This window comes from Scyliorhinus canicula, chromosome 4, assembly GCF_902713615.1.
Source record: "Scyliorhinus canicula chromosome 4, sScyCan1.1, whole genome shotgun sequence".
Taxonomy (NCBI): Eukaryota; Metazoa; Chordata; class Chondrichthyes; order Carcharhiniformes; family Scyliorhinidae; genus Scyliorhinus; species Scyliorhinus canicula.
In genome coordinates this window covers 46,728,066-46,750,256 of record NC_052149.1, presented here as the reverse complement: position 1 = coordinate 46,750,256, position 22,191 = coordinate 46,728,066, and the positions used below count along the sequence as shown (strand labels likewise).

General features: G+C 41.5%; 1 protein-coding gene across 3 annotated transcripts; it reads right to left on the bottom strand.

Annotated features, from left to right (window-relative positions):
* Nucleotides 1-970: 970 nt before the first annotated feature.
* On the bottom strand, nt 971-21,312 carry LOC119964542 (nuclear autoantigenic sperm protein (histone-binding)). 3 transcript variants are annotated; one of them, XM_038794173.1, is made up of 14 exons: nt 21,058-21,312; nt 15,599-15,709; nt 15,306-15,386; nt 14,099-14,220; nt 12,572-13,252; nt 11,430-11,485; nt 11,263-11,339; nt 11,038-11,111; nt 10,664-10,852; nt 6,715-6,905; nt 3,481-3,540; nt 3,284-3,364; nt 2,396-2,533; nt 971-1,161 (listed from the first exon to the last, which is right to left on the bottom strand). In XM_038794173.1, exons 1-14 carry the CDS (start codon nt 21,111-21,113, stop codon nt 1,129-1,131), a joined length of 1,950 nt encoding a protein of 649 aa, XP_038650101.1. In that variant the 5' UTR covers nt 21,114-21,312; the 3' UTR covers nt 971-1,128. The 3 variants fall into 3 exon arrangements, with proteins under 3 accessions (XP_038650101.1, XP_038650100.1, XP_038650102.1); XM_038794172.1 differs by having other exon boundaries at nt 15,599-15,712; nt 21,058-21,311; XM_038794174.1 differs by having other exon boundaries at nt 2,396-2,521; nt 15,599-15,712; nt 21,058-21,310.
* Nucleotides 21,313-22,191: the final 879 nt, after the last annotated feature.

Sequence of the window (22,191 nt, the reverse complement as noted above, 5' to 3'; positions counted from 1 at the left end):
GGCTAATGCACTGTGGTTTGACTGGAGAAGATCCCAGAGGTAGTTGTCAGTTTGGAGAGATGTCCTTACTGGGTGGAGCCAAGAGATTGAGATTTTTTAGAAAGCTTTTGGGAGAAAAGTTTGATTTTTTTCTTTATAGACCACAGTAAAGGCAGTTTTCTTTCCCCGTAGGATATTTAGAAAGATTCATAATATTTAAAGCAGAGCAGTCAATACAAGAGGTGGAAACAACACAACTGAAGCAACTATTTGAGGACATGCTGCCAAAGTCTGCAGGCATTCAAACCAGAGCTAATAATGTGATCTGTAAAGCAAGTATTACTTTATGCCACACTGGTTTTAAAAGCTACATGTTTATTTTCTTGTTTAATGGGGAAATTGAGTTAAGGGGTAATTTTAAGCTGTTCTTTTGTGTGAAATTAAAGTTTAATATTGTGTTCATAATAAAGTGGTTCTAAAATACTGAAGCATTATTTTTTCATGCAATTACCCCTGGAGCAAATCATTCCTTCTGCAGTCTTACAAAAATATAACTTTAAAATATTGGGGTTTTGGTCCAGTATTCTAGTGACTGTTGGGGTTTAGTCTGGGATCATAATAGGAGCAGAGAAGGGACCTGATTGAGATGTAAAGATTTATGAGAGGAATGGACAGAGTGGATAGAAAGGGTCATTAAAAAGGGGCATATGTTAATGTGAGGAGCATGGTTTAGAGGGATTGAGGAAATATATTTCACCTGGAGGGTGGTGGAATGAGGGTAGTTGAGGCAGGAAACGTCACAATCTTTAAAAGTACTTGGATGAGCATAACATTCAAGGCGATGGGCCAAGTGCTGGGAAGTGAGTCGTTTTTAATTTGTCAGTGCAGGCTTGATGGGCTGAAGGGCTTCTTCTGTACTGGTTTTAAGTAGTCTCAAGTCCTAATTCAAAAGGGTGTGCGCGCAAAGCTGCTAAATACTCCAAGACTCATATTTGCAAATTACATCTTTATTGAATTTTCCCCACAGTGTTACAAAAACAGTTCAAAAAAGCCAATCAAAAAATACATTATGTACAAAAAGTCCATTGTGGGCAGAATACTGCCAGCCATCTGAACATCTATTAACTAGCACTGAGCTGAGCTTCTGGCTCAAGACTTCTTCGGAGAAACATTTTCTTCTGACTGGAAAAAAAAGAGAGAAAGAAAGCAAACTCTGGTTAAGGTTTTGTATGGGATTCAGAAACCAATGGTGAAGGCTTCTTCAATCAAATAGAAAATTAGGGAGAACAATGATTTGACCCATTTACAACACTGTAGCATATTGCTAATTCAGTAATGGTGCAGTAACAGATCCTGTGCCAAAGGGTCTTTCTGCTAAACTCCACAATGAACAATGTTTAGAAAATTGATTTTTGTTAGTGCTCACTTGTGCTGGCACACTACATACCAGAAGGATCTTTGCATCAGCTGTTACAGATCCTTGCACGCAGCATGTCCATTTTAGTAAAACTACCACAGATACTGGAAATCGGCAATAGAGTGCTCAAATACTCCGGTTAACTTGGTTTCTCATGCCAAACCTTCTTTCAGAAACTTGTACAATTTAGATTCTCATCACTTGCAGTATAATATATTGGCAGCAAAGTCATACTACAGAAATGACCTTGGCAGTCTGCTAAATTACAACAGGTGTTATATAATTCCCCAACAACTCAATCTGGCTTAGTCATAGTTGCACAAAAAAAAATGGAAGCTGGTCACGTGACCTACACTTCATTCTGCTCGACACAATGTGGGTGGCTTGGTGGTTCAAAATGGGGGTCAAGGAAAAGAACAGGTTCTCACCAGGAAGGTGGTTGAATATATTGGAACCTATTAATACTTGGACTAGAGCTGGGTTGATGTTAAGTCTCCCAAGTCTCATTAGGGAAATGCAAGGAAAGTCAGGGTTTATAAAGGTCATACTTGTGTCCAGTTATTTAATTGCAAGACAGAATCATCATTTTGGTACTTGAATACAAGACCCATGTGCTTCAATGAAAGCCAGTAATGCATTGCAGATAAGCTGTGTGTGGGGTGCCTGGCTTGGTTTGGATGAATTGGAGGAAAAATCAGGTTGGGGATTAGCAGTTTTCTGCCTGGGAACAAAGAAAGAGCCAAATCTAGCTTCAGTCTGGGTCCTGGAGAACGATGTGTCCACTTAAGGGACAGAGTGAAAGTAGAACAAGAGGGTTTCTTTTGGGATGTTTTAAAAGGAAACTTCTGGATTTTTGTGCAAATGCTTCTTTTGGTCTCAAGTCTTAAAACAGTACATTTCCTTATGTGATCCTTCCAGTTCAATTTTTAAGCATTTTTTAGTTGTCACTATGGAGTTTTTGAACAATCAAATAAAACATTACACTTTCAGTGAACTTACTTCCATTTTCTCAGCAACTCCATTCCTATCATGGGCTGTATCACCACAGCCACCATTCACAGCAGACTCCTCCTGTTTGGCTTTTTTAGGTTCTTTGTTATCCCTTTCACCATCTTCAGGTTTCCTCTGCAATGAAGACTATACAAGTTTAAATACTTTTTACACTTCAGTAATAACGTGTACATCAAATACTTTTTACACTTAGGATGTGCACATCAATATTTTAACTGCTTTGAGAGTAGTCAACTGTTTTCGTTTTGCATTTGTCAGTCAAAATCTCCTGCATCTGTCAGCAAAATGTGATCATGGAATATGGCAAGGATATTCAAGTCACAAAAGGCATTCAATTCTGGGAAATGGGAGCCTGAGGCAGCAAGGGGTGGCACGGTAGCAGTGTTTAGCACCGTTGCGTCACAGCACCAGGGACCCGGGTTTAACTCTGCGCAGAGTCTGCACGTTCTCCGTGCCTGCGTGGGTTTCCTCCGGATTCCTCCTACAGTCTAAAGACATGCAGGTTAGGCGAATTGGTCACCTAAATTGCCCCATAGTGTCCAAACATTAGGTGAGGTTCCTGGGTTACAGGGATAAGAGTGGAGTTGTGGGCTTAGGTAGGATGCTCTTCCAGTGGCTGGAGTAGACTCGATGGGCCCACTGTAAATTCTATGACCATCACATATTCCCTGCCAATTTTTAAGTGAACAGCTATCCTACTCAATAGGACATTAACACAATTTAGGTCCTCATGACACCTCACAAATTAGCATAATTTAGAGACATCTGAAGCCACCTAAAAAGTAGAACTGTTTTGCTGCGATTTTAACTGCATGGCTACCCTGTTCTTGCTGGATAGCGAGGTATAAACCCATCACCTGAAAAAACAAAATTTACCTTTTTCCTTATTAAATGAGAGATGTTAGATACACAGTTTGAAGTGGAGGTAGAAGCTTCATCTACTTTTCCAGCCTGTACCTACAATTCAGAACAATATAGAGAATAGTGAATAAAAATCATATCCTGGCCCCCTCTTCAACCAAATCACACTGCACAAAAGATTATATCTGGGAGGCAGCCTCCTAAATACTTACAGCTGATACACTGCTTGCAAGATTTTGTGTTTCAAACCCCGAAAAGGCAGCTGGTCTAGACTGATGTAGGAAGGAAAGAAAAGTATTTAATTCATACATTATGTGACACCTACACACCAAACCGGCCAGGGGGATGCTGGCAGTGAAAGGATACAGTATTATATCTGGGATTCTATAGACTCTGGAACAGTCCCTGCAGATTGGAGGGTAGTCAATGTCACTCCAATATTCAAAAGGAGAGGTCGAGAGCAAACAGAATTATAGACCAGTAAGCCAACATCTAGTGGGGAAAATTCTTGAATCCATTATCAAAGACATTATAGCAGAACATTTAGAAAGCAGTGAGAGGATCAGTCAGAGTCAGCATGGATTTATGAAGCAGGAAGCATGCTGGATAAATCTGTTGGAATTCTTTGGCAACATGGAAGATAGGGGTTAGCACAGTTGCTTCACCACTCCAGGGTCCCAGGTTCAATTCCTGGCTGGGTCACTGCACATTCTGTGTTTGCGTGGGAATCCTCCGGGTTCCTCCCACAGTCCAAAGATGTGCGGGTTAGGTGGATTGGCCATGCCAAATTGCCCTCAAGTGTCCTAAAAAAATGGTAGGTGGATACTGGGATAGGGTAGATACGTGGGCTTTGGTAGAGTGCTCTTTCTAAGGGCCAGTGCAGACGCTATGGGCCAAATGGCCTCCTTCTGCACTGTAAATTCTGTGATTCTATGTAATCAGTACAGTTGACAAGGAGGAGCCAGTCGACGTAGTATACTTGGACTTTCAGAAGGCGTTTGACTAAGTCCTGCATGAGATTGTTGTGGAAACTTAAGTGCATGGGATTGGGGGAAGTGTATGGAGGTGGATAGGCTGGTTGGCAGAAGGGAAACAGTAGGATTAATAGGTCCTTTCAAATTGGCAGGCAGTAACTAGTGGGGTGCCACAGGGATCAGTGCTGGCACCCCAGCTATTCACAATATATTAATGATTTGGATGAGGGAACAAAATGTAACATCTCAAAAGTTTGCAGATGATACCAAGTTGGGTGGTAGGGTGAACTGTGACAAGGATGCAGAGATCCTACAGCATGATCTAGACAGGTTGGGCGAGTGGGCAAATCATTGGCAGTTGCAGTATAATTTGGATAAACATAACAGTACAGCACAGGACAGGCCCTTCGGCCCTCGACGTTGTGCCGAGCATTGTCCGAAACCAAGATCAAGCTATCCCACTCCCTGTCATTCTGATGTGCCCCATGTGCCTATCCAATAACCGCTTGAAAGTTCCTAAAGTGTTCGACTCCACTATGACAGCAGGCAGTTCGTTCCACACTAACCACTGAGTAAAGAACCTACCTCGGATATCCCTCCTATATCTCCCACCCTGAATCTTATAGTTATGCCCCCTTGTAACAGCTACATCCACACGAGGAAATAGTCTCTGAACGTCTACTCTAGCTATCCCCCTCATCATCTTATAAACCTCTATTAAGTCGCCTCTTATCTGCCTCCGCTCCAAAGAGAAAAGCCCTAGCTCCCTCAACCTTTCCTCATAAGACCTATCCTGCAAACCAGGCAGCATCCTGGTAAATCTCCTTTACACCCTTTCCAATGCTTCCACATCCTGCCTATAATGAGGATAGGTTTGAGGTTATTCACTTTGGAAGCAAAAATAGGTAGGGGACTACTACTGAATGGTTGTAAATTGAGGGGAGTGTGCAGCAGGACTTGGGTGTTCTTGTGCACCAGTCGCTGAAGATAAGCATGCAGGTGCAGCAGGCGTGCACCAGTCGCTGAAGATAAGCATGCAGGTGCAGCAGGCGTGCACCAGTCGCTGAAGATAAGCATGCAGGTGCAGCAGGCATGCACCAGTCGCTGAAGACAAGCATGCAGGTAGTAAAGAAGGCTAATGGTATGTTGGCCTTCATTGCAAGAGGTTTAGAGTACAGAAGCAGGGATGTGTTGCTGCTAATTATACAGGACCTTTGAGAGACCAAAATTGTGCGCAGTTTTGGTCTCCTTTTCCGAGGAACAATGTTCTTGCTCTCGAGGGAGTGCAGCAAAGGTTTACCAGACTGATTCCAGAGATGACGGGACTGTCATACAAGGAGAGATTGACTACATCAGGATTGTTCCCGCTGGCGTTCTGAAGAATGGGGGGGGGGGGGGGAATCTCAGACTTAAAATTCTAACAGGACTAGACAGGGCAGATGCTCCCGATAGCGGGTGTGCCTAGAACCAGGGGTCACAGAGGACTCCGGGCAAACCATTTCAGACAGAGATGAGGAGACATTTCTTCACCCAAAGAGTGGTGAGCCTGTGGAATTCATTGCCACAGGAGTAGTTGATGCTAAAGAGGCTGCTAGATATAGCACTTGGGGTGAATGGGGCCAAAGGCTATGGGAGAAAGCAAGATAGGCTATTGAGTTGGATAATCAGCCATGATAGTGATAAATGGCAGAGTAGGCTCGAAGAGCCAAAAGGTCTCCTCTTGCTCTCATCTCCTATGTATTAAGAAAATGGGATAGAAGAGCAGAGGAATAAGGATATAGGTAAAACAAATTAAAAGCAGCACTGCACGGTCACAGAGCAACTACAAATGCTTTGTTCACTTTTAAAATGGGGTGTTAAGCTTGTAAAGGACTAGAATCAGGACACAATTAATCTGCAAGGTTCTGGTGCCCAACATTTAAAAAAAAAAACAAAAAGCAAGAGGGACTTACAAGTAAGGTACCACAAGTTACTGAGAAAGATGGAAGTCGAGATCTTTTTTCCTTTAGAAAAAAGCCAGAGGAGACTTGATGATCAAATCAAATTTAAAATGCAAAGAGAAACTGGGGAAAATAACTGTCACCTACAGCGAAATCCAAAATGGAGAAATTCAGCAAGTGGAACCTACTACCACAGGAAGCAGTTGAGACAAATTGCACTGGTTTCCAAAATGTAGATGACAATAGAGAACAGAAAGATCTGGTGAGAAGCCATAAATGAGGTACCTGGAATGAGAGACTAACGAGTACAAAAACCAGTACAGACTCTTTGGGCCAAATGGCCAGTTTCTGTGCTGTAGGTATCAATAAATGTCACAAAAAGAAACCAATCACTGAACTATAATTTTCTTTCCATGAATTTCTATTTGTACTATCCTCATTGCCCCTCACCAAAGGTCACAAGTCATCCAACCCAGTAGCCTGTTGTCTAGTCCCAACAAATATTTGCATTTCCTATTCAATGTGCACTGACCAGAGTTTCCTGAAGGGCTTTGGTTGCTCTTCCATCTTTGGATTCTTCAGCATCCTCAATTTTGGCCTTGATCTCTGGTAACAGCTCTTTTAGTTCCTCAATCTCCTGTTTATCTTCAGAAACAGCATCAGTGTCCTTTGCTGGAGATTTTCCTTTCTCTTCTGTTTTGTCAATCTGTTCTGTTAACAGAGCTGTGGATAAAACATAAATTAGTAACTACTAGCAGCTTTTTCTTTCCCCCTCCAATAAAGCTTAGCAACAAAAGCTTACTTCCATAAGGAACAAGAGTAGGTTAGGCCCGAAATGCATAGCGCCTGGTCTGCCATCCAGAAAATCATGGTTTAACTTTCTACAAAGACTTCCTTTTCCCACCCTATTGCTTTAATCCTGGAATATCTAATATTCAAAAATAAACTATTATGTCAGCCTTGAATATACTCAAAACATCCATCTAGGATACAAACAAAACATTTAGGATAGAGAATTCCAAAGATTCAAATCAGAGGAGTAAAGAAGTCCCCCTTCCTCTGTTCTAAATGGCTGATCATTTGGAAACTATGATTTTTAGCTTTTATGTTCTCCATTAGAGGGAACAGCCTCTGGTCATCTAATTTAACAAGACCACAATTTTACACAGTTAAATGAGGTCACATCTCCTGAAATGGGCCCAGTCCACTCAATTGATCCTTACAGGATAATCCAGCAAGCCTTCACCTCTACTCAGACAAATAGATCTTAAGACATGGGAAACCAAAACTATACCTGGTTTCTAGGTGTGGTCTAAAGGCAGAGAACATTTTAGTAAGACTTCCTTAGTCTGCAACCCCTTGAAATAAAGGATAAATTTCCATTTGCTGTCTCAATTACTTGCTACAATTGATTTTTTTTCTTTCTTTCTAAGTTTTCCAATTAAGGGGCAATTTAGCATTGCCATTCCACTGCACATCTTTGGGTCATGGGGAGTGAGACCCACGCGGACATAGGGAAAAATGTGTAAACTCCACATGGACAGTGACCCGGGATTGCACGTGGGTCCTTGACAGTGTGGCAGCAGTGCCAACCACTGCCACCCCAGATAAGAACAAATTAATCCAAAATTAATGCATATATTCAAGATTCACTGATGTCATTTTTGGAAAAAAAAATTCTTCCTCAAGTGGGTAATTAAGTATTCATTGTATGCCACTGGTTACCTAAAAATCCACCTGCATCCTCCCCACAGCTCACTGTACCAGCAAGCAAATTGTCCCCTCATCCAAGTATAGATACACCGAAGCAGAAGCCCAAGCAATTGATTCTTATGGAACCCCAAGTTATATCCTGCCATCTCAAAAATAATCAGTTTATTCCCATTCTTGTTTTTGGTATCAGCAATCTTCAATCCATGCTAATATATTGCTCCCAATCCCTTGAATGCTAAAGGGTAATTTAAAAAATGACGACTTGATCAAAATTCCAAAGTGTAATGTGTTTCTCGACTTGGTTTATTCTACATCAGCCAACCTTCTTGGTCAAGTTTGAATAAAAAGTAAAGGAGAGACACAATTCAAACAAATAATGTTACTAAAAATAAAGCAAGATAGGCAACCCAGTTCACTGTGCACGTATAGCCTTTTGGAAAACTATTGATTAGGATAATTTCCATTTTTTTAAAAAATGGACAGCTTCTTGGAAAACGCCCAACTTTTGCCATTTGAAAGTTATACTGAATTGACTTACAACAAGTAGTGCATCACAAATCATAATTCAAAACAGCAGGATCAGATCCTGCGGTCAGGCCAGCTCCCCTGCCAAAGACCCACCCTTAATCACTCAACCTTTCCTGCAACGAGAATAATTTCACTTCTCTACATTAGGTCCTTCAGCCTGGTACTGGGGAATCTCTGCACTACCCACAGCCTTGACATCCTTCTTGACGTGAGGTTACCAAGCTTTTATAAAGGAATATCACAGGGTGCAAATAAAGTCTGACCCCATTTGCAGCTCGGTCAGATTGTCCTTCCACCTTCAAAGATTAGTGTAAATGAACAGCCAGATCTATATTCTATATTAGGGGCTGGTTTAGCAGTGGGCTAAACAGCTGGCTTGTAATGCAGAACAAGGCAGCAGCGCGGGTCCAATTCCCCTACCAGCCTCCCCGAAGACACGCCGGAATGTGGCGACTAGGGGATTTTCACAGCAACTTCATTGAAGCTTACTTGTGACAAGAAGCAATTATTTATTTCTTTATATTCCAACTGATATTAACATTTGTCTATTACTGCATTCTTCCAAATGGAAGAAAAATCTGGACAAATGCCGAAATTTTCTGTGGTTTGTTCAATGCACTCTGAAGAATGAATTTTTATATAGATTGTATTACATACATCTGTTGCAGTAACATTAATCAAGGCATACATTTGCTGTTACAGTAATGTTTTTTTAAAATCCTGGTTTAACATACAGGCAGGTAGTGTTTATGCTGAAGGTGCAATTAAGAGGGCTAAAGGTTCAATTAAGAGGTCATTTATGAGTTTTTCATTCAAACCACAAACTGGTTTACAAAAGAGATGCCCAATGAAAGATTGCTGGGGATTCCCTAGAGTAGATAATTTGAGACATTGTTTAGACTTTGGTAAGCAGGTCATAGGATCGGAATGGGAGAAAAATTATTAATTTATGGGAGCCGCCAGGCCTGCCTGTAGTTTTCAGTCTGATATTTCTGGCAGTCTGCATGGAGTTTTAAGTTCGAGTAAGACTTTTTCCAAATACTGTCAGATTGAGGAGGAGTCTGAGAAAAGACAGAACGATTTGCTCGAAAAAGTCTTTCTACTTTTCGGAAAGGAAAGCCAATAGTACAGCAAGAATCCCTGTGTTCGCTAACTTTATTTAGCAGTAACTTTTGACCTGTAAATGAGTTTCACGTAATTGGAGATGGAGAAGGTACAAGTTGCAGTTGAAATATTTTCAATTGTTCAGTTGTTAATTAAAAATCTATTTTCTGTGATGTTAATGTGGTTACGCCTTAGTTAACAAAGTTCTAAAGTAAAAGATCCCCATTTGTCAGTGGAATCACTCCTGGGGCAAAGTGGCCATTCTTCAGTTTTACAAAAATTGTTGGGGATTCATCTGGTTTCCCAATACAACTTGGGAGTCTGGTCCAGTATCAGATCACGGGAAGGCAGTGGCATAGTGGTATTGATGCTGGACTAGTAATCCAGCGAACCAGGATAGTGATCTAGGGACCTGGCATGGCACCACAGCTGGGAAGGAAATCTGGCCTACATGCGACTCCAGACCCACAGAAATGTGGTTGACTCTTAAATGCCCTCTGAAGGAAGGGAGTTGCCTTGGAAGTCCTCAAAGAGTGGGCAGCACAGTAGTGTAGCGGTTAGCACTAAGGCTTCACAGCACCAGGTTAGATTCCACCTTGGGTCACTGTCTGTGCGGAGTCTGCACGTTCTCCCTGTGTCTGCGCAGGTTTCCTCTGGGTGCTCCGGTTTCCTCCCACAAGTCCCAAAAGACGTGCCAGGTAATCTGGACATTCTGAATTCTCCCTCAAGTATACCTGAACAGGTGCTGGAATGTGGAGCCTAGGAGCTTTTCACAGTAATTTCATTGCAGTGTTAACGTAAGCCTACCTTTGACAATAAAGATTATTATTATAACACTCCTGATGCATAGCCTTACTAAATGTCAAATACTGGCAACAATAATAATATTTATGAGTGTCACAAGTAGGCTTACATATTGCAATGCAGTTACTGTGGGGGGGGAAAAAAAAAGTGAATCCAATAACCTTCATTTGCAAAGCTACAGCGCATAGTTACATCTTACCTGGGGAAAAAAAGATCTGCAAGCTAGCACCTTGCATTCAGTCTAGCCAGACAGTAAATGATCAAAAGTGGTATCCACTCCAGATGAAAAGCAGGTTTTAACAGTTTGAAAAACAAAACTTGGATCTCCTTACCTAACCGTTTTTCTATGACACTAAAGGAATCCTTGAAGTGCTTCAGTGATAAATCATATTGATTGTCAAAATTGTAAGCCAGCCCTAGTTGATAATGGGTCTCTGCCAGTAGTCGGTTATGTGGCTCGAGGTGTTTTGCTTGAATGCTCAGACACTCTCGGAAATCTTCGATAGCTTGCATGTAGTTTTCTGGAATAGAGCAATCTTGCATTAATCTGTAGTTGCTACAGTACATGTTAATGCCATCTGGGCCAAACAATATGCAATTTATTATTTAAATTGGAAGCCAAAACCAAAGTCACAAGATGGAACACAAAATATTGATAGTTTTATAGTAAATTGAACCTGTTAAAAGTCAAGTCTTTACAGCTTACCAGATTCTATTCCAACTTCTCCCAGCTTCAGATAAGCTTGCGCTGCACACAGTTGTATCTTTTTGCTTTCTTGCCTGAATGGTTGGGGGAGAAAAAAAGTTGAGAATTGAGCAATGATTGGGAAAAAAGGTTAGAGAATTGAAAATGATTTAATTTTAGCAAGAATTAAACAATTAACTGTTCTATTGGCTTAAACCATAATATTTTGGTTCATTGAAGACTTGCCTTTGAAAGATCACTTTTGCCAATTCAAGCATTTCCCAGGCCAGCTGCAAGTTATCAACTTCCTCACTTTCAGCATCCTGCAATGAAGAGTTTGCATTTTAAACCTTACAGTTCAAACCCAAGTAATTCAAACCCAAGCTATGCTGGCCATTGAGGATAAAACCCACCTTTTCAGCAGTACCTTCATTTTCATCATCATCTCCATCTACAGCATTGCTATCATCTGGAACGATACATTTATACATTAGGTAGCATCGAGCTAAAATGGGAAACTTTTAGAAGGACTCATGACATTCTTTATAAACAGATCAGATAACGGTTCTTCTACTCTGCTCTGCCTTCATCTCAATACCCACCAATTATATCATCCAGAATTTAATGGTTTTAAGAGTGAGCATGCCAGTTACTGAATTATTGGTAAAGGTAGTTTGGTCACCAGACAAGCTTACAAGATTCCAGATTGATTAATGACAATTCCAGATTTGTTAATGGAATTTAAATTCCATCAACTGCCTGTCATTGGTGTGATCTAGCCCCCATTAGCCTTGTTAAGACATTACATCTCCTTTCACTACAGCCAGTTACTGAAATACTCTAACCCAATTCTGGATCTGTACCATTTTCCAAAAAAGTACCAATCACTGGAAATTTAAAGCGGGGAATTATTCACTGTCCTGTAGAAGTTTGCAAGTTACCAGGCAATGTGGCTATGAAACAATGAAGGCAGTTATCCAATAATCCTAGTACTGTACCAAAGCTTTCCAGTTAGTCTTCACTTGTTGATGGGGACATGTAATGTAATTTGCATTACAAGTCAACGCTATAATCAGTGTAAACACACCCAAGTCATAGACCAATGCCTGGACTAATAGCAGAATAAAGAACAAATTCCTGAAGGAATCTTACTGTTTCAGAGTCTGAAGCTGGCCTTCAACCAATTTGTACAGTAATTAATACAAAGGTGAAAATTGTTTGGGAGCATCTTCCATTAAGTAAGAAGTTATTCCTCAGGACCTCAATAAATGTCAAAATTAGTGCCCTGCATTTTAAAAACAGTGCAACAAGAATGTTATCACCAGTGGCCAACTCACAAGATAGTTTCCCCAGATTAGTGAATCCCCAGTGATTAGGTTTACAAAAGTCACCATTATCCAAATTTGTGCTCTTCAGGTGGAAAGACCAATTAGACAGCCCATAAAACAATAGATGAAATGTTTGTAAGCAGAGACAATTGTGACTTAATTATTCCCAAGCCATTGAACCATCTAAACCAACTTGTAAATCAGAACACTTGTCCTCGAGTTTATACCTTCACCCTCTTCCATGCGTTCTTCAGTACCAACTACCCCATCCTCGGTCTTCTCAGTGATTTTATTTCCATTTGATGGTTTGCCATTTTCATCACTTTCATCACCTTTCATGATCTCTGGTTCCTCTTCTGTATTTGATTCTTTATTGTGATCCTCCAGAGAATCTTGCAAAGGAAGAGCTACTTTTCCCTCCGTTTTTTTACCAACTTCCACAGCTTCAAGAGTTACCTTCTCCCCAGCATCCTCGGTCTTCAGATAATCAGCATCCCGTGTCTTCGGGTAATCTTTCCCAGCATCCTCGGTCTTGGAGTAATCTTTACCAGTACTGCCCTGTGATTCAAGATGGTTCTTTACATCTTCTGGAATGCTTACATGCTGCTCCCCTTTCCCTTCCTGGCCAACATCACCATTCTCTGGATGGCAATCCACAACTTCATCCATTGGTTCATTTATATCTTCACCACCCTGCTCAACCAATAATTCTATTCTGGTCAGGGTTTCATTCCCAGTGGCACAGAGTTCTCCTGTAGGAGAATTTACTTTTGCTTCTTTACTTGGAGTCTTGGTCAGATGTTTTTCTTCATGAACTACATCCCAATCAGCAGAAGCTTCATCTGGTTTATCACGTTCTTCAGCTAGTGCTGCGTACACCTGTTCCCTCAATTCCTCTTTCTCTTTCTCTATACACATCAAGGAAAAAGAAATGCATAAAATTGGAGCTCCTGTTGCTGGCTGACAAGTCTGGATAGTCACAATTGAAAGGTTTCAGGTAGAATTTAGAAATTAAAGTTTAGTCAATATTACAGATTATGGAAGCCACTGATAAATCAATCTTACTGATTCCATTTCCCCCATTTTGCTATAGTTCTTAGACCATTTAGCACCTTTTGGGCTGTGCACATCTGCTTCACCAATCTCAGGTCAGAACTTATTTATAAAAATCTAGTGATTCTAAACCATATCAATGCAACATTTCTCCTGATTTCTGAGAAATATTCCATCAGTGAGCCACGATATAAAGTGTATGCAATCTCTTCTCCAAGTGAATAAAATCAGCCTTCACTCAATTTCTTTCAAAAGTAGATTCATGCAAATATTCTTTCTTTCACCCAGGAATATTTGCAAGTTCTTAATAATTGAATAAAGCTGCCATTTATATAAAAATGTATTTATACTCAAAGCCCATGGGAATACTCATACGATAGATAGATCCCCAACACAATTCAAATACCCTACAGAGAAGGCAAAGACCAACACATTAATGAAAAATTTTCCACGGCAAATGTCAATTCCCAGTCACTGGAATTGACATTGATCAAGAGAACAATATACTGAGATCACTCATTATCCAAGTTAGGTCACTTAAGTAATAGATGCTTATGCTTGAAAGCGTTTTGAAAAATTACCTATCTGCATAAATAGGCAAGTATCTGGTCTTACAAAGTTTTTGCTTGAAAGATGTTCCTCCTAAACCAAGTTAAATACTAACATGAAACCATCCTTCAAGCAAAATAGGAGACACTTACCATCTAAATCTTCCGGATTTTCTATTTTGGAGTCTTCACCTGCTGCAGTTTCTTCTTCATCATCATCATCATCATCTTCAGGAACTCCTTGAAGGGCATTGCCAAGAACACCACGCTCCATTCTGAAAGGACAGACATGATGGGAATCCTGCCCCTTCGTTACCCCTCAACCCGAAGCTACATCTACTGTAGTTGGACAAATATCCTACTGTAGAAATCTGTTTTGCAAGGTTTTAGCAGAGTGAACTATCATATGAACTTGCTTCTCACCACAAAACATGCACAATTATGAAAATGAAATGAAAATCGCTTATTGTCACAAGTAGGCTTCAATGAAGTTACTGTGAAAAGCCCCTAGTCGCCACATTCCAGTGCCTGTTCGGGGAGGCTCGTACGGGAATTATAATACAGGACAAGATTCAAATAGCAAGTTCCAAAATTTGCCACTAATCAAAGCTTAAAAAAAGGACATCTACACGGTTGAGGATGAGTGGATTCTTCCAGGGGGTGACCAATGGGCGTGAGAAGTGTGGGTGGGGGGGCCATTAAATCATGCCCACATGTTCTGAGGCTGCAAGCCAGAGAGTTTTTGGGAAGCGGTGTTTGGAACGTTATCCAGTGGGGGTAGATATCCTATGGTGGCAATCTTTGGGGTTTCGGAAGAGCTGGAGGGAGAAGGGGGCCGATGCTGTGGTCTTCGCCTCTGATTGCTTGATGGAAGATCCTGTTGAATTGGAGGTCAGATACGCAGTCAGGGGTGGGGGCCTGGTCAGGGGGACTTGTACGACTTTCTTCAGCTGGAGAAGATCAAGTTTGACTTGAGCGGGTCAGAAGAGGGTTTTGAGGAGCAGTGGAGGCCGGTCATGATCTTATTTGAGGAGCTGTTAGTCAGGTGGGGATTAAGGGTGAAAACTGTAGACAATGCTTTGATGGACTGTGTATTCTGTTATATTGTGTTTGGACTAAAATATCTTAAGTAAACAAGCACTTGGGAGTTGGATAGATTTGGTGGGGAGAAATTGGGCAAGTACAATCTAGTTCAACTTACTAGTGAAACATCTGGGTTCATCTACCATGAGACAGAATTCAAGCTATTAGGAAATTTCATATTTCCGGTTGAGAGTGTGGGACAAGCTTCTGTTTTAAATCATCCATTGTTTACTTTAGCCTGTCTATTTTTTGTTGTTCATCTGACTTATAAACTAACCGTGCCAACTCCAGAAGTGCTTTTCCATAGCAGAAATAGGCTTCCCCACATTCTTCTGCGATTTCTCCATGTGTTGTGCTCCTTTTGAAAACAGGGAACAAAACGTCATGGTTGTGTGTGTAATACAATTGCATCATCACATTATCAATCTCTATGATCCATACTCCTGAAATAAGAGAAATGACTGAGTGAAAGATTCACCCCCTCCACATGACCATTTTCAGGGCAACTAATATCAGACATTCCTCTTGTTCAAACTTCTAACATCCAACAATCTACAGTCAGATACTTACAATAGTCTGCATGCATCCTGAAAGGCATTGACAGCTGCTGCATAATCTTCCATTACCATATGTCTTTTGCCTGTCCCAAGCAACTTCATGGCTTCAACATTAATGTCAGCACTGCTAAAATAATAAAAGTGTTGCATGAATGAATATGTGATGAAAGCTTATACCAGCTTGTCACTAAAACTTAAAAACAACAGAATTGTAATAATCAGACATTTTCCTGTTAATAAAAAAAATTACAAATGAAATCACACAGCTTTTAACATAATGCAGCTACACATCTTTCCCCAAGCCAATAAGTTGTCAATCTAAATAATCAATTGCTCAATACACCCAATTTCTACAGAATGAATCATGACCCATGGGCATTAATCACAAAATTTGCCACATGGCACAACTTAAGAAGCTAGGTTTCAGCTCTAATGTACACAATTACTTTCTTTTTGCCCAGCTAATATACTAGACCTTGCATTATCAGTGTGCAACAATTGAATTAAACCCACAACTTTGAACCAGAAACCCTGATCAATTAGGAAAAATCACTACCATAAGGGATATTATGAGCCAATTCTCAGTCAATAGTTTTGACACTGTTTAGTACCTGGCTGTGTTTTTGTCCAATTCTACCCAAATTAATTTACTCAAACTAACTTACTCATCACACCAAACTTGACACGAGTATCCAACATTCTCCAATGAATAACATACAATGATTGAGGAGGGGTTAATTGTTAATTTGGATGATCAAGTTCATTCCATCCAGAATTGACCTTCCTGAAATGGGATGTGGATGATGCTGCATACTAGGCCTGTGCAGACAGCCACATGCATCAACCAGAGTGGAGCTAGAGTTGGCAGTCAGACTGGGGCAAGCAACTAAAAAAGTAATCTTATTGGTTATAAATGTGTCAATCACTTCTAGCATGTTGAGGTTCAGCCCTTCATTGCCAGCAAGAGCCATCATGATCACAAACCACCAGCATAACAAGACACACCTGCTGCCATCAATCTGTTCATATTGTGATCAAAATGGTGAGGGCAAACTGCAGGTCAAATAAAATGCCAGATCTCAAGCAAGCTTTTAGCTCCAAGAAAAATATTTTAATAAAGCAAAAATACTAAAGTTGCCATCACAAGCTGTGGATTCAAGTTGTTACAGACTGAAGCAGATAATCTACATTGCCTCAAAAGTAGAGAGGGAGACCAGAATTGTCAGATACACGTTTAACCCATCTCCACCAGGGACAGGGACAAAGTCCAGACATACATGAAGATCCCACAGGCCTGACCAGCTCTTATTCCATTGGTGATTAGCAGCCAGACACCCATCAGTATCGACCCATACCCTGTCAAGCTCCTCAAAATCACTTCATTTCCTAAACTCCAGGAAAGTCAGCCTACTTTAGCCCACCTTTACTTACAAGACCAATTCCCTCTCCCAGGAAGCAAGACAGGAATCATACAGTTGTTCATTAAATAGATATTAGCTAGGCATCTACATGGACTTTAGTAAGGCCTTTGTCAAGGTACTGCATGGTAGATTGTTGCAGGTTAAATCTCACGGAATCCAGGGAGGGGTAGCCAATTGGATACAAAATTGGCTTGGCAACCAAAGCCAAAGGGTGGTTGTGGAGGATTGTTTTTCACACTGGAGGCCTGTGACCCAGCAGTGTGCCTCGGGGATTGGTGCTGGGTCCACTGTTATTACATAAAAATGATTTGTATGAGAATGTAGGAGGCATGGTTAGTAAGTTTGCAGATGACACCAAGATTGGTGGCATAGTGGATAGTGAAGCAGGTTATACAAGATTGCAACAGGACTGTGACCAATTGGGCCAGTGGGCTGCTGAATGGCAGATGATTTAATTTGGATAAATGTGAGGTGATTCATTTTGGCAGATCAAATCAGGGCAGGACCTACTCAGTTAATGATAGGGAGTTATGGAGAGTTAGAGAACAAAAAGATCTAGGGGTACAGGTTCATAGCTCCTTGAAGGTGGAGTTGCAGGTGGACAAGATTGTGAAGAAGGCATTCAACATGCTAAGTTTAATTGGTCAGAATATTGAATACAGGAGTTAGGACATCTTGTTGAAGTAGTACAAGACATTAGTAAGATCACACATGGAATATAGTGTTCAATTCTGGTCACCGTATTGTAGGAAGGATATTGTTAAACTAGAAAAAGTGCAGAAGAGATTTACAAGGATGCTATCAGAACTTGATGGTCTGAGTTATAAGGAGAAACGTGATATGCTGGGACTGGATAAGCAGAGACTTTTTTCCTGGAGCATAAGAGGCTTAGGGGTGGTCTTGTAATGGTCTATAAAATAATGAGGAGGAGGGGGGGGGCGCATAGGTTTACAGTGAGAGGAGAGAGATACAAAAAAAGACCAGAGAGGAAATTCTATTCAGAGAGTGGTGAGCATCTGGGAAGGGCTGCCAGAGGCAGGTATAATTTTGTCCTTTAAAAAGCAGTTAGACAATTACATGCGCAGGGTGGGTATAGAGGGATATGGGCCAAATGCAGGCAAGTGGGACTAGTTTAGTGATAGAAATGTGGTGGCATGGGCCAGCTGGGCCTGTTTCCATGTTGTAAACATCTATGACTCTATGAAGGTGAAAGTTATATGATCTCAGCAAGCAAAATAATTAATGGTCAAAGACTTATTTAAAAAAATTAGTGCCTGGCAGAAGAAATGTCCAAACGAAAACTTGTGGGATGTGATCACTGTCAGCCAACTATCAATACACTTGCTTCATGTGCAGTTGCCCTGGCTGGAACTAAACACCCATGATGACCTGTATCAGTTTAACCAGATGATCATCATTTTAAAAAAATGTATTCACAGGATATAACAAGCCGATTGGGGATGGGCAGTTTGCAATCAGCTGAATGTTATCATCCATGTGGTGAAATTATGGTTAGCTAGGGACTCCCTAGATTTTGATCTGGTGACGAAGTGATATTTCCAAATCAGTGGTATGACTTGCAAGGGAATTCTAGGTGGTAGCTTCCATAGGCCTCTGACCTCATCCTTCCAGGAAGTGGAGGTCCTGGGTTTCAGAGATGCTGTCAAAGCAGCCGTGCCAAGTATCTGCAAGTGATGCATATTGCAGTAAACATATATCAGTGGTAGAGGGAAGAAATGCAGATGTGTGCTAAACAAGCGAGTTGCATTGTTGTGGATAGCTTCAAGCTGATGAGTGTTGGTACAACTGCACTCACTTGTGCAAGTGGAAAGATTGTCATCAAACTCTTGGCTTGTGCCTTGGAGCATGGGAAGGATTTAGGAAGTCAGGTGGCGAGTCATTTAGCACAGAACTTTCATCTTCTGACTGGTTCTGGCCATTATAGTATTTGTATAGTCAATGGCAACTCCCAGGATGTTGATGGGGGAAATTCAGTGCCTGTAATGCTATCATAAGTAGATGGTAAAATGTTTGGCACTCATATGGGATAAATGTTACCACTACCTACCAGGCCTTGCTACAGGTGGAGAGACTGGTCCATTATCTGAGAAATTGTAAATGGATCCAAAAATCAAAATATTCACACCCGATGATGAAAGGAAAGTAATTGACGCTGCGCAGCAGAACCCCTGCTATGATGTCCCAGGGATGTGACCTGTCTTCACAACAATCAGAACATCTTTGTATGAATTTAGAAAACAGGCAGCTTGGCTAGGGCACAGCTAGTTCTGAAGACAGTACTGCAGCAGTGACACTCGGGGTCCATATATTTATGCTATCCCGTCCATTCAGCTGTTTTGATATCACGTGCAGGGAGTCAAATTGACTGAAGACTAGCATCTATGATGCTGGAGACCTCCAGAGGAGGCCAAGATGGATCACCCACTTAGCACTTCTGGCTGAAGATTGTTGCAAATGCTTCTGCCTGGTCTTTTGCACAGATGTGCTAAGCTCCCCCATCATGATGTGGATATTTATAGAGCCTTTTCTTCCCGTTAGTAATTTTCCACAACCATTAATGACTGGATGTGGTGTATAGGCCGAACCCTTTTGTTTTGTAAACCTGCCATGTACTGTAGCTTCACTAGTTTCATTTTACTTTTTCCTACTCCTCATGTTTTTCTACATCTCACTGATGTAGGTTGGGTCCCCTGGCTTGCTGGTTTAGTGAGGAATAGGTTAGGCTGTAAGGTTTGATTTTCATTGAATACAACACTGCTGCTTGATGGTGCATGATGCCTCATGGTTGCCCAGTTTGGAGATACTCGATCCATTCTGAATCTATTCCATTTAACATAGCAAGTGTGAGTAGTGTCACAACACAATAGGCAACACCATCATCATCAGAACTTCCATTTCCACAGGCACTATGAGGTGGTAACTCCGACCAACTTTCATTGACAAATACATCCGCGATGCAGTGAGGGCAAGATTATGTAGATTTTTCCCTTCATTGATTCTCACCAGCTATTGTCAGTCCTGCAATTGAACTTTCTTGTGCAGCCCTCCTAACCACCCACATAGAGAAAATCTATAACCAACAATTGGCTCTCTCTATCCATTAGGCAAGCAAATTACCTGTACACAGATTGCTATCTTCTAAGGAACAGGAACACAAGTGTTATAGAATGACTTACTTCCAAATCACTCACTACATTGATGTGAACAATGCTGTTCCAGGAACTGTAAATCAATAATACAAAATTCTGTACCGGACCATATTGAGAGAGTTCCATGACAAGGTCTACAACACTTCAAAACCACCATCACTAGTTCACAGGACAAATGCAGCCTTGTCAGCAGCACCCACCTCCCATCCAGAAAATGTACTTTTAAATAACAGTAGTCTCTTTTATACAAGAGGTGCACTTCAAATCATCAACCAAACAGGTGATTAGAGAAAACGGTGATATCTTATAAACCTGACCATTAAGGCGACTAACAAAACTGACTGCTGCAGACATTTTTGTTTCATAAAAGAAAAGCTCACACAGAATAAGGGTAAAACTACTCTGCCAAAGGGTGGACGATTTAAACTCGCCCTGTAGTTGGACTGGTGACTGGTCCCACTTTACAACAGAGGTTGTTAGAAACATCCAGCTGCAACCAACTCCCCTCACCCCAAGTTAAATAGGAAAGGGTTCACACACCAGAGCCAGCCAAAAATAAACTGAAAAACAAACAAACGGAGAGCGTTGGGTTATTTCTTTAACCAACAAATATATAAAAACATGAGCGGTGCCCATTGAAGCTGAGGGAGGTGGCACAGGTGTGCGCGCAGGTAGTGGGGTGGGGTGTGCGGGGCAGGCTGGGCGCGCGAGGAGCGGGCGGGCTATGCGGGGCATTATCCCGCGCTCGGATTGTAGCAAAAACACACAAGTGGAACGCGGCGACAGTGAGCGCTGGCGCGGGCAGACACGAGCACCCGGGTAAAGCAGCTGTAGCCCAGCCGCGGCCTCAACCCCTCACTCAGCCCCACTCCCTCACTCACCCCTCGGCGCTGCCTGGGACACTGGACGTAGAGGCGCTCGGTTCCTGATCCGCCATTTCAAATTCTCCTTCCACACTCGGAATTTGCTTCCTGCCTCTATATACAATATAAACAATATGACCCTGCAGAGACTGAACAATAAGAAGCAATAAATTATTGCGAATATTTCCCCGACACCACCCCTCTCTCTCTCTATCTCTGTTTAAAAATATGGCAGCGGAAAGAACCCGCTCCTATTCCCGCCTTTTATTTACCCCACGGCACATCACTTCCTGTTCACCCTTCACCTTGGCGGGAAAATTAACTTGAACGGATGTCTTGTTATTTATTTACGGAGTTTAAAACTTCGTGACCGTGAAAGCGCGAGTGATCTGTCAGATTCGGGAATGTCAGGCTGCACTTTTCCCAACAAAAAAAGTTCAACTTTAAATTGTGCCGCCACTCTGGCAGCGTCAATATCAGAAGAGATTGAAAACCGATTTTATTTACTTTTTGTTGTTTTTTTTCCCAACCACCTGGCGTGCACGCAGACACGGGAATTTCTACAATGCCATAACCATAACTTCCAGTTACATCAGTGGAGCATCCCAACAGCAAAATGCCACTCATTAAAGCAATCAGTTATTTCCCTTGAAGTATATTTCATTTAGCGAGGTTTGGGAGGTTCTTCTGCTGAGGCAGAGACTTGATAGGGGTGAGAAGAAGTTGTAAAGTTGGACTTGAAGTGTAGTAGACTTCATTTCTCATATAAGTACTTTGGAAGCTTACCAGAGATTTCACTAATTAATCACACACCACATTGCAGTCGCAGTAATTATGGTAATGGTGCTTTGCTGGATTTCTGTTCAACTCTTATATTAAGAAGTCTTACAACACCAGGTTAAAGTCCAACAGGTTTGATTCAAACACGAGCTTTCGGAGCGCAGCTCCTTCCTCGGGTGAATGGCGAGGTATGTTCCAGAAACATTTATATAGACAAAGTCAGAGATGCTGGACAATGCTTGGAATGCGAGCATTTGCAGGTAATCAAATCATTACAGATCCAGGGAGAGGGATAATCACAGGTTAAAGAGGTGTGAATTGTCTCAAGCCAGAACAGTTGGTAGGATTTTGCAAGTCCAGGCTAGATGGTGG

Coding starts and splice junctions, on each gene's coding strand:
- LOC119964542 (XM_038794172.1), bottom strand. CDS start 21,113: ATGGCGGATCAGGAACCGAGCGCCTCTACGTCCAGTGTCCCAGGCAGC. Junction 14,221..15,305: donor GCACTTCTGGAGTTGGCACG/GTTAGTTTATAA, acceptor CTGTCCTTTCAG/AATGGAGCGTGGTGTTCTTG. Junction 3,541..6,714: donor AAGCCCTTCAGGAAACTCTG/GTCAGTGCACAT, acceptor TTCCTACATCAG/TCTAGACCAGCTGCCTTTTC.